General features: G+C 39.7%; 1 protein-coding gene across 1 annotated transcript; it reads right to left on the bottom strand.

Moving 5' to 3' along the window:
* Positions 1-1580: 1580 nt before the first annotated feature.
* On the bottom strand, positions 1581-8510 carry LOC104025067 (histamine H3 receptor). The gene is made up of 3 exons (XM_075705533.1): positions 8222-8510; positions 4729-4895; positions 1581-2375 (listed from the first exon to the last, which is right to left on the bottom strand). Exons 1-3 carry the CDS (start codon positions 8508-8510, stop codon positions 1581-1583), a joined length of 1251 nt encoding a protein of 416 aa, XP_075561648.1.
* Positions 8511-16530: the final 8020 nt, after the last annotated feature.

Here is a 16530-nt window from a genome sequence, read left to right as displayed (position 1 = left end):
ATTAAGCTGCTTACGCTTATTTGGATTATGCTTGCAAGGGAGTACTCTGCTTTTGCAACACTTCTACAGCCAATTTCAAATTAGATTCAAAAGATACTATTTAAATTTACTATTGCTCTTCCTTGTTCTGTGAATCAGATTTCTCTTTCCATATTTTATACATTTTTATATATAATACAGAGAGGAAAGAAAATCATATAAAAAGAGAGAAAACAATTTAACCAGTGACTCACATTTGCACGCTTTCTGGGTGAGTTTCAACGCCCAACACAAGGCAAGAAAGTTTGGTACATGGCATGGGTTATAATCAAGCTCCATTGGCTTCACCCACTCCTTTCAGCATTGCACGTTCCTCTGTATTGTTTATTAATAGCTGCTTAAGACACCTCTGTGTCAGCTTTCAGATAGACCTCAGGAATCCCATTCTCAAGTAGTGAATATGGCCCTTGTTAAGTGATAGAAAAAATCCAGCTTGATAATGGTTCAGTGGCAGAGAAAATCTATATAATGTCACAGTAACAAGACACAAAGAACCAATCTAGTATAAAAATCACTGTCAGTTCAAATTTGTTCTGGATGTTTTGATGGAATTTCTTTGCACTTGCAAAGCTTTACACCTGAGAGGGTATTGTCTGTTCTCGCACAGCCAGCCCAAATCATAAATCCAGCATGAACTTTGTATTGCTTGCTCTGCTAATTCAGTAGGTGATGTGATCATGTGCCCAAGCCTGGCATATCAATTAGGTAATCAAATAGTGCACAAATCTGGCACTAAATATCGTTTAAGCATGACCAAAGAGGCAGCCACTGTCAGGAGAAAAGACAGTACTGCTGAAAACAGTAAAAACCATTTATGCGTGTGACAATTTTGATAACCAATCTCAAAATTCCACTACCACAGAAACTTTCATTCTCTGAAAAACATCCAGAATTAGTAACTTACATGTACTGTGTCCTGCCACACCAGGTATGGACTATATTAAAATTAGAAAAGGACAGATACGCTGGATTAGACAGTCCATTCACTTGCATATTGCTCACTGTGGGAATTACAACAACTACAGGGCACTATCTTGTCTTCAAAATAGTTTTTAAAATTAAATTATACTGCTCCTGTGAGTATTTATACAACCTGTCAAAAATGTAGCAGAACTGCTTCTTCACTGATAGCTTTAGGTTCACAAATAGGACATAAATTTTAATTCATACTTAAACATACATAAACAGGTATCTCCCTCCAATGAACCTTTATGGAGATACCTATAGAAGAGTTCTTTCATAGTACCAGCTCTATATAAAAGAAAGAAAAAAAAAGTACCTCAAACCCACAAACCAGGAAGGACATTGAGCAAAACTTGTTATTCTTTTCATTGCACTAGATGGTGTTTAACTTGGTTCTATATTAGCAAAAACAAGAAGAAAATCCCAAAACCTAGCAAAATCAGGGTAAATACATGCCTCTGCTGCACTCTTAACAAATGCCATTAGTAACCAAAATTTTTTCTCTATTTCGGTAGAAGATACATATGAAAAAATAGCACTAAATAAGAGAGGAACCTCTTATCATTTATTTTAACTCTCTAAAAAGAAGATGTGTTACGTGATCTCAATGTTGCAAACTTTTTGGGACATAATATTTTCATGAAAGCCATTCGAAACTTAACATGACAGAGAGGGTAGAGAAATGGATTCAGAGAGGAATTGAGCCACAAAAGCCAAAAGGTTATTTCATACAAGGAGTAATGGATGCACTTTCCTTGGCAGGCTCCACGAATAATCATTAGTAAAGTATATGGGGCCCAGCAAATGCCAAAGACACACACAATTATGGCAAGTGACTTCGCTCTTCTCTTGTCCCGCTGCAATTTTGACCCAGTCCTTGAACGGAAAGAAACAGAAAAGTCCTTTTTGAGGGCCATGGAGCTGGTTTGTGTTGGAGATGGACAGTTAGGCGTCGCTGCTGGTCTCCATGACCTCATTAATGATGAAACGCTGTCCTCTGCTTCCAATGGAGGAGAAGATGATCCCGGCCTTGGCAAGAGGCAAAACATCCAGGACAGGCTGCTTCTCCTTGGAGGCTCACAGTCCTGCGTGCTGCCATGCCGCTGGTGCTTCTGGATGTTGTGGAAGATGTGCACATTGAAGTAGGTCACCGAGAGCAGCGGCACAAAGAACTCCAAGGTGGATGCACACAGGAGGAAGTACCAGTTGCTGAAGAACTCGGCGTAGCACTGACCCGCTGCTACCACGCTGCATCCAGCCACGTGCTCCCAGAAGAGGATTGCTGGGCCGTAGAGGAGTAAAGCAAAGACCCAGATGGCCACCATCTTGACGACAGGGTTGGACGTTATTCCCTGCTGGGCTCTGTAAGATACCTGTGAAGGAAAAGGACATGTCATGTACTCAGATAACATTTTGGAACGACTGTCTCAAAAAAACATAAGCAAGCATGGCAAATATAATATGCGTTCTGTAATTCACCAGACACCTAGAACATCTTCACTTATGTAAGGTCCTGAAAAACTCTGTTAGTCTTGCTCATCGAATACTGTAGCTCTGTGATTGATTTTAATACTTGGGATTGGAGAGGAGCAGAAATTATGATGGTTAAACTACTGTTTGGCTTCCAGGTGTGAAAGGACATGGCTTGTTTTCATCACCACCACAGTAAGGTAGCAATAAGGAATCAGTTTATGATTCATGAAATGCCTCGGCTCAGAGGAGAGTGAAAGCAGCTGTGGGACTTCCTTGCTGCACAGGCAAAAGTAGAAGCCTTCTATAGTCGACACGTTGCCATGTGAGACTGCAAACACTAGACAACGTAATTTTTAATACTACTTCCTCTTGACATAGCAGAAAAATCTATCCCACGCATATGCTTTAACATCCCTTACTTTATTGAAACATTCTGGTTTAACACTCACTTTACCTTGTAAACAGCTCACTGCATTACTGCCAATCTTGATATTTTTATGTCTATCCAGACTGCACTGATTTATTTTCCTCTTTAGCCATAAATACCTATCTTTGAAAAAAATATTAAGAATTAAAATCATGTCACCCAAAGTTAGGAAATACAAGAGTTAAAACCTCCCTTGTAATAGCCCAGCCAGTATGTACAATACATACTTCTAGCTCTTGGTCCCCTCTATCTTTCAGAGCACAAGACGGTCAGTTAATGAGAAGCTGGACAATTGTATTTCCTCCATTACTGTTCAACATTTGTCATCCCAGGCTTCACCTGGACCCAGAACTACTACCTTCCTCATCAGCTTCCTATGCTGTTCATTAACATAGCACCTGCATGCTAGACAAATATTAATGAATTGTATCTTCACAACCACATATGACATGAGGGGTATTGTCCCTATTTTACCAGTGAGTAACAGAGTAGTGATGCAGTGTTACACACATTATTTTAGATTCTCTGATTTAAATATCTGTAGCCTGAAGATTCACGCTCCTTTACATCTTAAAGTAACATATCAGCTCAGAGCACGGCTCCAGTTCCCAATAATCAATTTGCAGCCCTTTGCAAGACCACAAGAATCTCAATTTAGTAAGCAGAAAACAGGAAGCTCAGCACAGCTTCACAAAAGGCTAAGTCTGAAATGACTGACCCCTGGCAACAAGCTAGGATTGCAGCAGAGGCAGAGGTGGATCCCAAGTCCATGAGGAAGCATGATATCTTTTTCTTTTGGATATCAGCCCTATGTAACACACTCCTGGACTCACGCTATCCTAATGACCTAGAGGAGAAAAACAGAATGCGATCACATAAATGAAGACCATCAACACTCAGTTGGGTTGCAGAGGCCTTTTTAATTTACATTTCTCACATTCTGAGATCTGCTACTTCATTAGTATTTTTCAATATTACTATTTCTTAAATACAGGGGGTTTCATACTTCATTGTTCAGTTTCTAAAAAAAAGCAGCAACAACCAACCCCAAAACCACAACACTGGGGAAGAAGAGAAAGAGATTAGGCATTGTATCAGCACTTCCCAAACGAGAACCTCCCAATCTAACACAGCCCATGTCACTCAAGCTAGCAGACTCATCAAAAGCAAAGGATGTTGATCATCTTCTGTCTGGACCAAACACCAGGTAGAGCTTAGAAATGGTGAATGATAATTACCACTGGATTCCGCAGGTATCTTCTGAAGTAGAAGAATGATAATACTCAAGAAACACCTCTTACCTCTCTGCATATTTTGATTCATTCTTCTTTTTGCTTCTAGGGATTAATTTGCACCCAACTGCTTGTTGGCAGCACATGTCAATCACCCCCTGCAGTAATGCAGATCCTAATTTGATCTTCAGTCAGTCCATCCCACATCTCTCTCCATACCCTCCTTCTCCTTTTAAACTTTATCCCAAGTCTAAACACATCCCTGACTCAACCTAGTTTCATTACCACTCTTCTAATGACCAAAGCCCGAGTTCTCCACACTCCTGCTGCTCCTTTTCTACCTTGAGCTTCCCACCTCCTCTGGAGTGTAATTAAATAGTTTATGATCCAGGTGGCAGGAGGGAAACATTGAAATCATAGGCAAGGCATTGTCCTATCTCTAAGTCCCAGCGCAACACTGAAGCATCAAAGTTTCTGCAGAAAAAAATGGTACAATAATGAAGGACTATTTAGCCTCTAGTGTTATTGTGAACACCCTGAGTTTTATAGACATCTCGAAATATATAAAGAAATAATTAGAAATGTTCTTCTTACAGCTTTTGTAACTGACAGGAAACGGTCGTAGCTGATAAGGACGATGCTGAACACTGAAGTTGTGCACAGGAGATAGTCCGCAACTAGCCAGAGCTTGCACAGGCCTCTTCCCAAGTGCCACGTCCCTGTCAGGGCATAAGGGATGTACAAAGGCATACAGAACACACCTGTGGAAATAAACCAAATGCATATGTCAGTCAGCACTGCAGGCAGTGCACATGAAAGCAAAGAAACATTTCTGTGGTATCTGATAAAAGCACAATACTGGAATTGCCATGTGGAAGGCTTTGTATTCTTGTGCACCCAATGAACATTTGACCACAAACTAGGCACCAGTAACATTCTTATAATGAACACTTTTCTCAAAGGTGTATCATGTTTATTGTGTCTCATTATTACTTCTCCTGTTTATATCACCTGCTAAAGGAAGGAGCAGCAGACTTTTTTACCTGCTGAAGTAAACACTATTCTGTATTTAGCTACTGAAATTAAAACAAACTGAAATTAATACAAACAAACAAACAATCTTCCCCTTCCTCCCCTCAATGTAATTTACTAAGTGTTTTCTACAATAAACAATCTAATTGCCATGTTTCTATCCTCTGAGAAGCATGACTTGGTAATGTTAGGTTAATGGTTAATGGGTGGACTGGATGATATTGAAGGTCTTTTCCAACCTAAATGATTCTATGATTCTATGATATGGTGCCCAAAAGTGTTCCAGAAGTAACTTTTATAGAAATACAATATGAATTTCAGACTAATCTTTAAAACTATCTAATCAGAAGGTTGACAAAAACTGCACAGTTAATTAAGTACATCCAGTCTAACATTTCTTCTCATCATAATTCTTGATCATAACCACTTTTCAGTGGTAGGCTGATAGGGTATTATCTATGGGAACACACCAAGCAGTGGGAACATACATGAGTGACGTGCACCTATGGCTATCTAAATTTAAGCTGTTAAATCCAAATGCTGTGAAAGTGCCAATATGATCTCATTTTAATGGATTTCTAGGTGATTACACTACACATGGTCACAACACAGCCCTGCGAGGCTGAAGAGCTAACGATGTAGTTTGCTGTGATGCAGAAATGCAGTGAACAGCATCGATGCTGCAATGAAACAGAATCACTGCATCTACAGAGCCCCTAACACTTGCTCCTTCCAGCAAAAGGTTATATTATACATTTCGACATTCATGGGGCAGGGAGGAAGGGTATTATTTCAACTTTAGATTTAGTTCATGATAGTATGTACTCCTGCAACAGGTACCAAAGAGTATCCTGAGAGTTTCCATTTCCCTAAAAATCTTACAATTCCTGTTAGTCTCCCTCTACTAAGAATCACGGGATCGCTGTTCAAATCCAGATATACAGAGATAAAGCAAAAGTTGTTGAAGGTCAAAATCAGACAGACTGAATATATCAAAAGAATAAGCAAAGGGTTCTGTAAGCATGGAAGTGTGTGCTTTTAGCAATTAGGATGAAGTAGAAATTAAGGATAAACGAAGTATAACCATCCTGGTTTCAGCTGGGATAGAGTTAATTTTCTTCCTAGTAGTTGGCATAGCACTGTGTTTTGCATTTAGTATGAGAATAATGCTGATAACACATTGACTTTTTAGTTGTTGCTAAGTAGCACTGACACTAGTCAAGGACTTTTCAGCTTCCCATGCTCTGCCAGGTGCACAAGGAACTGGGAGGGGGCACAGCCAGGACAGTTGATCCAACTGGCCACAGGGGTATTCCATACCATATGACATCATGCTCAGCATATAAACTGGGGCGAGTTGGCCGGAGGGCAGCAATCGCTACTTGGGGACTGGCTGGGCGTCAGTCAGTGAGCAGTTGCATCACTTGTTTTGCCTGGGTTTTGCTCCTCTTCTTGTTGTTTTCCTTTTCACCATTTTTAAAAGTTATTATTATTACTACTATTATTTTATTTTTATTATTATTATTATTATATTTCAATTATTAAACTGTCTTTATCTCAACCCATGAGTTTTCTTACTTTCACCCTTCTGATTCTCTCCCCCATCCCACCAGAGCGGGGAGGGTGAGCGAGTGGCTGCGTGGTGCTTAGTTGCCAACTGAGGTTAAACCACAACAATCCTGAACCTAAATAATGTAGCTACAGAATTATAAATCAGTTTAACTTCAAAGTATGCAAAACTTTTGACCAAATGTAGAATGAAAAACTAGACATTCAGGTAAACATAATATCATGAAACAAAAATTTATGGAAGTTAGGTAATGCCAAGTAAGCTCTACTTCCTTCTTTGATAGAGGACATTATTTACTTTGCACTTCTCAGCTAAACGCCAATATTTGTTCAATATGGTTCTAGACTGTGAGCAAGATAACAGAACACCACTCTGACCACTGGTTTTCTGTCACCGCCATGGGTTTTTCTGTGTGTACAGTAGCCAGACAGCACACAGCAAGAGCTCTGTGGCACAACAAGGCAGTTATAAGCTGGAAGAACACATCATCTGTATGGGGGAAGGGATCAAAACATTATACAAAGAGATCTGGACATCACAAGGACCAGACTATTAGAGCTGTGCCCTGTAACAGAGTTTCTGACACTGGCAATGAATTTTAAGAACAAAGACAGTTTCTTCAGTTCCTTCAGTATCCTTTTTAAATGTGTAGGTAGAACTAGTAGAATAAAAACAGTTTCAAAAGATCATGTTGTGATGTGATGAGTCAGAATAGAGATTTCATGAAATAGCCACATCTGTTTAAAACCACCCTTCTGCCTACTCAATAATTTAACCAAGACTTTTACCAGAGACACTCAACACTTCACAGAATATTGCAATACATCAATCTCCAGTCGCACATCACACTAGTGTTTTAATTGCACTTTTTTCAGTACAACTTTCAAAAAAAAAAAGCATCCCTATGTATAAATACATGTGTATAACATCAAACTTCTTAGAAAATGTTTGATACTATTTTTATTTACCTATATAAACACATATTCCTAACGCATGACTCTAGATAGAGCATGTATAGCAAGATGCTTAAAAATACTATGCATCACTATTTAGTTGCAAATGTCAGGTGATTATCTGTATTGTATGAGAGTAGATTGAAATAGAACATATCAACCATGTATGCAAGATCTGCCAGATAATATATGCTGTATTCAATTTGACCATCCAGACTTTAGTCAAGACTCTTCACAAACAACTCCCATTCTTTGTTATTCTACGACTCACCACAGTACTTTTTCCTGAAGCAATAACATTAAACATTACCTGTTTACGTGGCAAAGGATCCACTTCTTACGATAACGTATTCCTGAAAAACAGTAGCCTGCTAAAACACTTAATGCAGCTTCCACCATTCCTTACCCTTCCACTAGACACACAGCTGGGAAATAGTTCTCTTAGAAGAAACCACCCAGCAAAAGAAGCCCCCTTGCTTCTCCTAAGATTCCTAAGAAACACGTAGTACATGCCTCCACAGTTATGACTTACCTACTGCAAAGTCAGAAATAGCAAGATTGAGAAAGTAATAGTTACTCCGATGCCTGAGGTTCCTGTCCATGATGAAAGCAAGGATCACCAGGGCATTTCCAAGGACGGTGACCAGAGCTAGCAACACCATGAGGAAAGCCAGCAGCACCAACATGCCCGGTGGAAACTCGGAGCTCGGTGATGATGTGGACAAAGTCTCATTACACGTTCCAGCCGTATGTGGAGCTTCGGCTGTGCTGTTCTGCATGTTGCGTATCCAGGTCAGTTCAGTCTGGGAAGAAATTTGCATCTGGCAGAGTTATTCTAAAGGTTGAGATTCATAAGGACCATAAACAAGATGGGCCAAAAATCCAATAAACATCCAAAAAAATTGACCCAGGAGAGCAAAAATTAAAATGTTCTGATGCTAGATAAATCTAGTTTTTCTAAGATTTTGTAATTTTAATAAATACCAATGCATCTGAAACCATGTATACCCCTAGAAGTTACCAGGAAGAAATATGTAGTTTTTCCAAGCTCCTATTTTAAAATACAAGTTCTTCTTTATGCAAGCCGATCCTTATCTGTGGAGGTCAGGAGGGCTGATCTGAGAATATCTCTTGCTTTCCTCCCTTCCTCGTTCCTTCCCTTGCAGAAGTGTTTTGCTTGTTAGCGTTATGGACATCAACTTCTGGAAATTGTTCCTTAATCTTGGGTACCTTTCCTTATGAGAATGTAAACTACTTTCTAATTTCATCCTTGTTTATCTAGCATCATTGTATTTCGGCAAGCCTGTGGTCCCTCTCTATTGTGTTATATATTTTTGTGACCAAAGGCATGGTCAACTTTGTTGTTGCTGTTGTTGTTCCTCTTTCCGTGGACCCTAGGGCTGAAAACGGATATGCTGTAAGTAAGCATGTATACAATTAGTTACCAGAGCATTTAACCAGTAATAGTCCAACCTTCAGAGATCAGTTGCAAAGCTCCCACTGAAATCCATTTCAAAACTCTTAGCAGCCTCAGTGACATATCATCGGCTGCTGCCATCCCAGAACCAAGGAATGAAATATCATAGGATGCTTTGGGTTGGAAGGGACCTTTAGAGTTCATCTAGCCCAACCCCCCTGCAGTGAGCAGGGACAGCTTTAACCAGATCAGGTTGCTCAGAGCCCCAGCCAACCTGACCTTCAATGTTGCCAGGGATGGGGCCTCTACCACATCTCTGGGCAACCTGTTCCAGTGCTTCACCACCCTCACTGTAAAAAATTTCTTCCTTATGTCTAGTCTAAATCTATTCTTCTTTAGTTTAAATCCATTATTCCTTGTCCTGTCACAACAGGCCTTGCTAAAAAGATTGCCCCCATCCTTCCTATAGGCCCCCTTTAAGTACTGGAAGGCCGCAATAAGGTCTCCTCACAGCCTTCTCTTCTCCAGGCTGAACAACCCCAACTCTCTCAGCCTGGCCTTGTAGGAGAGGTGCTCCAGCCCTCGGATCATTTTGGTGGCCCTCCTCTGGACCTGCTCCGGCAGGTCCATGTCCTTCTTGTGCTGAGGGCCCCAGAGCTGGACACAGTACTCCAGATGAGGTCTCACCAGAGCAGAGTAGAGGGGCAGAATCCCCTCCCTCGACCTTCTGGCCACGCTTCTTTTGGTGCAGCCCAGGATGTGCTTGGCTTTCTGGGCTGCGAGCGCACATTGCCGGCTCATGTCCAGCTTTTCATCTACCAGTACCCTCAAGTCCTTCTCCACAGAGCTGCTCTCAATCTCTTCATCCCCCAGCCTGTATTGATAGCGGGGGTTGCCCCATCCCAGATGCAGGACCTTGCACTTGGCCTTGTTGAACCTCATGAGGTTCACAGAGGCCCACCTCTCCAGCTTGTCCAGGAAATACCGACTCCCTGAATGTGAATTAGCTTTAATAGGATGAGGCTTTTCTTTCCACACTGATGGGAGAAATGCTGTCTTTCACAAGTGCTTATATTTTGTATGAGTAATGAAGCCACTTGCAGAGAGCTGTGAGTATTCCACAGTTGTAAAAATTCAATCATTTTTATTATGTGTTCTAAAAACACTTTGGTGTCTAATTTTAGATACTTAAATTTGAAAAATGTTGGCTGTCATGTCTGTGCTTCTGTTGTGGGAACAAATTCATTAGCCTTTGCCAAGTGCCTTTACTAAATGTTTGAATGGCAGCAGTACAAGAAATGCAAAACTTTATTATCCATACAAATATCTTCACAGCATGCATGTCCATTACTGCTTTAAGCTTTATTTTGTTTCCATGTAATGTTGGAAGTGTAGAAAACACACTTTGGCAATGACTACTAAGTAATACTGCTTACCTTTCTTCTGCCAGCAATGCTGAAGCTGATCTACATGACTTTTTTGAGGTCCAAGCTATTACGTGGTTGAAAAGAAAATTAAGTGGTGAACAAACATGAGGTCAACTTAAGGGATCAGCCAAGTCTGTATCCTGTCTGTCTCAGCTGCCCGTAGCCTAAGAAAGAGTGTAAGAACATGGCAAAATACACTGCTGGTGTGCTCCCCATGCCTCCAGTGATTTGCAGCTCAAGTTGCTAATATGGTACCAGAAGTGACATTCAATCATTTTATTTTCACTTCATCTTCTCAACAGCCACCTTCTTAACCCAAGAATTTCAGCTTCTGCATTTTATTGATAATAAACAACATCACAGGGCTTCCACGGGCCTCTAAGGAGGGTAACAGTCCTTCTGTGATTGCTTCCCTGCATTCAAATCCGGGTAACAGCAGGAAAATTGTCATAGGTAGTGCCAAATCATGGATCCTACATAAACTGTTACCATGTCCCAATTATACTTTTTCTTTCCTCATACCTAATGCAACCAGTCCTTTTTGACTGGTCTCACCTTATCATGGGAGCAACGGCTCATTCCTGCACATTCGAAGTGGCAATCCCATCGTAAGAATCACTGAAGCTAGGGCAGCTCATATGCACACAATATACCTGCTGCAAACCTTCCTTAGTGGGTGCTCAGAAACTGCAGTGAGTCACGCATCCTAGAGGAAAGTACGTAAAAGCTTTTCTTCTTTTAGACATGGGGCTGCTTGCTCTCAGTCAGGATGGGTCCTGGAACAGGTTTCCCCATCCCAGTAACACTCCCCCTCTTCAGCTGCAGAAGAGGGGAGAAGACCCAAGCTCTTAGGTATTCTTTTCTACTGGGAACTTTCAGATGTACTTTTGATTCCTAACTTGTCCCCGAATGGCTAGAAATGCCAGCTTGAGCTGGCAGGCTCTCTACAGACTATGATGAATCAATGCACAGCCACCAGTCTCAGAAGAAGAGAATTTGTTACAATCTCCTGAAAGCCCCACGAGGACCAAAAGGCTGCAAAAATCTTATATAAGCAGAAAAATCAAAGAGCCAAACTGTGTTCCGAAAGAATATCATTTTGTAAAAAACACACAAATAGACAAGCCATGAGACTGAAAGCTACTGTTTGTAGCAATTGCAGTTAAAAGTGGATCCTCTTAATAGCAAGGCCCTTACTCAAGTTTTACGCATTTTTTTTCTTCAGTGAGAATCTATGCTAAAATAATTAAAGCTACAGTGGTAGTTACGTTACTGATGTAATTTGCAACTACCGTGCCTTAGAATGGTGCAATTAACAGCTCTTTGCAAAAGCAAGTACAATGTTTTGGACCCTTTTCTTCTCTCTCAAACTGCTTTACAACGTATAAACAGAAAGGTTCTCATCGTATCTTAACCCAAAATCTTCAGTGCTGAGGAACTGAATTAGAAGAGTAGTATGAATATTAAACAAGGAGGTTGCCCACATAACGGCTTCCAAGATATGATGACCACATCCTTGCTTTTGTAGCACGCAACAAATTATCATAGTTTTAGTACACATATATATAAACAGCTACACTATACCTTAAGCTAAGATACAGAGAAGAATCTAAAAAAATTATGCTAAGAAATATGGTATCACTTTGAATTCCCTGCTTTCTTTTGACATTTTTATTTATTGCTGCAAGAATTAAGACATCAGCTTAAGTGTAATAAAGTTTAGCAGTCATATAGTCCCCTGAGAACCTGGAAATTCTGGGTTCCACCTCTGGTCCAAGTGGACCCTCCCTTGTAACTTTTCAGTCTGTTACTTGATCTCTTTGCTTCAGTTTCCTCAACTCTAAGAGGAAGGTAATGCTTAGCAAGCTTCTCAAAATCTGAGGGAAATTCTGCATTAATTAAGTATGTCAGTGGAAGAGAGTGAAAGATACACTCTCCAAAGTACCTTTAGTCTATTAGTTAAGATAACTTATTTGGGAAGCAAGGAAGCCAGATTTCACAGCCTCCAAAAATCAAGCTGAAGACAGGATTCATCCTAGCTGAGCACTCTACCCATATACTCTTCAGTCTCAAGAGGAGACTCAAGAGCTTCAGTGTTTTTCATGAGAAATAGCTGACCTTGCTAAATGGCTTAAATCGTAGGGTGCTTTCTAGGAGTATATAGCTACCTAATTCCTTTCCATCTCCCTCCTTCAACGTTTCTTCTTGAAGCTAACTTAGATCTAACTTGGTTTCTCAAAATCTTAGATATCTAACTCTTCCACACCATGCTTGGAAAGTCTGTGTGCAGCAGGGCATCTGAAATTACGGGTGCTGCACTCATGCACCTTGTGAACGTACCTCTGACATCACAGACCTATTTTGCACGAGTCATGATGCCATGTAACTAATCTGTTCGCATTCAGAAGATAATCTACACCAGTCGGCAAGTTTTTTTGAAGCATCAGCAGTTTAAGTGAAGTTTAATAGAAGATCTATTACATAAGCTTTTAGCAGATTTTTTTTTGCGTGTGGCTATGATTAAACCAGTCTAGAACATGTCTAGCTAGAAAAATATCTGAAGTAGATAATAAACTGCTGATTTTCTACTGGTTGTCAGGGCAGCATATGAACTGTTCAGTGATAAACCTATAAAAAGGGTTTATGGATTTTTTTATTCAAATAGACATGCTAGACAATAAATGCATAGCACAGATTAATACATCAAAAGGATCCACAAGTAAATGTTCCAGCTTTCTCTTCCCTTCCTTCTTCCCCAGGCATTAAACAAGAACACATACTAAACAGTAAAAGAACCACCCTGAATTACCTGCTTATTAAAGTGTTCAGACTTCACAATATCAAGAAATTACAAACAGTCCAGAATTGCTACTGTGCAATTAATTTATCTTCACTTTTAAAAGGTAAGGGCAGTAGATTTTAAAAACAACTGACCTTTCCATATTTCGGCATGGAAGATTTCCAGATATATGCTAGGACATTTAGATGAAATGTTTTGTCTCATCACCATTTCTTGAAGAGCAGCTTGTAAGAATGGCAGTTCTTTTCCATTGCTCAACCGTCTTGAATTTATTATTTGAAGTCTCTGTTTTACAGAGAAACCACCTGGCAGTTCTTCAGAAGGTACTTTGCTAACAAAATACCCTGATTAGAGATGAGATATAAACTCCAGCTCTTGGTCCAGTCACCTAAGTTTGAGCAACAAATTAAAATAAATCATTCTGATACTACCTTGTAGGAGACTGAGGTCCCATAATGGTTAATCTGGTTTCAGCCATACTCCTGATTTATTTCCAGAAAAGCAAAGCAAAAACAGTCAAAGAAAGAGAAAAGACAACAGAGTGGCAAAACAGATTAAACAGGAGTTGCAATCCACCTTTTTCTGCTAGTGTTTGATTCTTCACAGACATATTTTTATGACAGGCAACTGTACTTTACATATGGATTAATGCTATAATCTTTTTCTTCTTTTTTTTTTTTTTTCCAGATAACTAAGTTTGTAATTCTTCCACAAGTAGGGAATACGTATACAGCTTATATTGTCTTAAACAAATTTACAATATTTGACCACAAAACCTCACTGTTAAAACTGCTGCTTCAGTTTAATATTATACATTCTATCAGGACATTATTTTAAAAGTTAAAGTTGTTGCAAGCGGTTTTTGTAATCTTTTTCCCTCACTGGATCCCTTGCTAGTTCACACACACATTATTTAACACAATCTGATTTCTCATCAGGTTGCACTGTCAAGTTCTGACTGAAGAACATTGGTGCTCCGTTCTGATTTAGCTGATTTTCAATACATTCCTCTAGATCCTTATTTATAAACCTTTAACTTGCAGGAAAATATTAAACCATCATAGTTTACATTGATAAACAAGATTATTACATTGTTTAGCAGTAGGAGTTTAGAATATCGGTATTTATAATAATGTATAATAATAACAGAAGTGTGGAGATTGCATCCCCAACTTAACACAAAAACAAAGGTTGATCCCACCCTCGTTAGCTGGCAGGGGAGGAAGCTGTGCCAAATATAAAGCAGATCTTCCATCAGCACACTTCAGACAACAGGGTGCAAAAATGCACTCTCCTCTTTCCTGCCATCAGGGGTACTTTTGTTGATTCTGCTTAACTTCATTTCACCACTGAAACCTGCAAAAATGGTGACACATACCTAACAGAAAAGGCAAACCTTTCTCTTTTCTGCATAGGCACATACTGGAGGCTGTAACTTCCCGGTATTTGTAAACCATGGTAAAACCTTACCCCAAAATAAGGAATGACAACTCATGTCAGCAACATAAAAACTAAATGGTTGTTAGTTATCAGAATGACAGAGTTGTAATGATCACAAGGAGTTGTCTATTTTGTTCTCTTCACATTTTTTAATTAATAAAGGAATACCAATCTAAAATTACCATAGCTCAGAGACAAAAGATGTCAGCACTTCCAGTCCATCCAAGAGCAATACACTGGCTTCAGAATAACATACTTCAAAGGCACGTACTTCAGCACTCTCAAACTTCATCAGACATACCAGTCTATCCAAGGTTAGAGTACAGGAACCTGCAACTTCCACAAATATCATGAAGTATAATTTTACTTCCCCCCCCCCTTTTTTTTTTTAATATATCTGCTTTTTTTTTTTTTCTGAGCAATGGCTTATGGCCTCAGAGCTCAAGTGACTTACGAAGCACACCAGCTGCTTGTAAGAGTAGGCGGACTTGTTTTCTTTCTCAGATTCTGGGGGACCTCTGCTCTCCACTAAGAGAAACAAAATGTTTTATAGCCCAGTTTCTAAAGAATTTAGGTTCTCGATTTCTTTGTTAACAAGCCAAATGCATTATAGGCAATGACAAAAATGTGAGGATCAAAATATATTCCATGTGTCTGCTGCTACTCTGCTCTACATGTGGGATAGGTTATTTGTGTCCTTTGGTTACCAGTCCCAGTGTGAAAACACTCTCAACACCTCAAGGACTTCAATTGCTGCATCAGTGCTAAATTTTTGCTCCTGACACGTAACGATCACTGCTGCTCTAATGTTCTCTGAATTACAAAGCAGAAACAATTGTATTCAATGAAGTGATGGGAATCAGCTTCCTTGAAGCACAGCTAACAATCAAAGAGCAAGGTTCTTTAGGCCATGAGGTATGCTGACGCACCGCTCTCGAAGGAAAGGACAAACTCCCACATTGCAAAACTCTTCAGGAAAGCCACATGAAAACTTGTTCTTAGAATAAGGGAAGTTTAAACTTAGGAAACGCTTATAACAAAAACAGGAAGACAATGCAACTTCTCTAACCAAAAGTGTCCATAAGACAGCTAGCCAGCGCTTCACATTCTCTCTGAAAGAAATAGGGTGAAAATACAAACTTATTTCCACTGTGATGGTCTGTTTCCAGCTGTTCTAAGTGATAGGGGATTCATTTTTCTCACTGATTGGATGACCTATATGGTCTATTTCATTTATGCAGAAAGTGGTAATCAACAACTTGTTTCTTCCATTTTGGGGTTTTAGTTTTTGCTAACGCAACACTGAAACATGAGATTCTTGGGGACAAGGATCAATACTTTCTGAAAAAAACCAGTAAGGGCGGGGGGGGAAGGACACCTGGCTTTCACATACCTCAGACTGAACACCCGGAAGTTAAGACTTTCAGAATCACTTGTTGATTCTGAGCATTCAAGCAAAATAAAAGAATTCATCAATGAGATAGACAAACTATGAACAAGAAATACTTGTATGATCCAAAAATTGCAAGACTAACACATACTGTAATATATGGATCTCCTTCCCTGTGATGAATGCCATTTTATTATTAGAAGTACAGATGCTAAGACTGAACCCAAAAGAGCTTTACTCTGCAGACAAGGGAATGTAACTGCATAAAATTGTTTCAATAAATCAATGCAGGTTCTATCTGCCAGAGAATTAGTGGCAATTTTTTTTTTTTTAAAATCACGTATTTTAGTGGTGCTTTTCGTTACTG

Source organism: Pelecanus crispus, chromosome 2 (genome assembly GCF_030463565.1).
Source record: "Pelecanus crispus isolate bPelCri1 chromosome 2, bPelCri1.pri, whole genome shotgun sequence".
Lineage (NCBI taxonomy): Eukaryota > Metazoa > Chordata > Aves > Pelecaniformes > Pelecanidae > Pelecanus > Pelecanus crispus.
Note: the sequence above shows the minus strand (reverse complement) of the source record. Positions and strands in the feature narration are given on the sequence as shown.

Coding starts and splice junctions, on each gene's coding strand:
- LOC104025067 (XM_075705533.1), bottom strand. CDS start 8,510: ATGCAAATTTCTTCCCAGACTGAACTGACCTGGATACGCAACATGCAG. Junction 4,896..8,221: donor TATTTCTGACTTTGCAGTAG/GTAAGTCATAAC, acceptor TTATTTCCACAG/GTGTGTTCTGTATGCCTTTG. Junction 2,376..4,728: donor TCCTGTCAGTTACAAAAGCT/GTAAGAAGAACA, acceptor TTTCCTTCACAG/GTATCTTACAGAGCCCAGCA.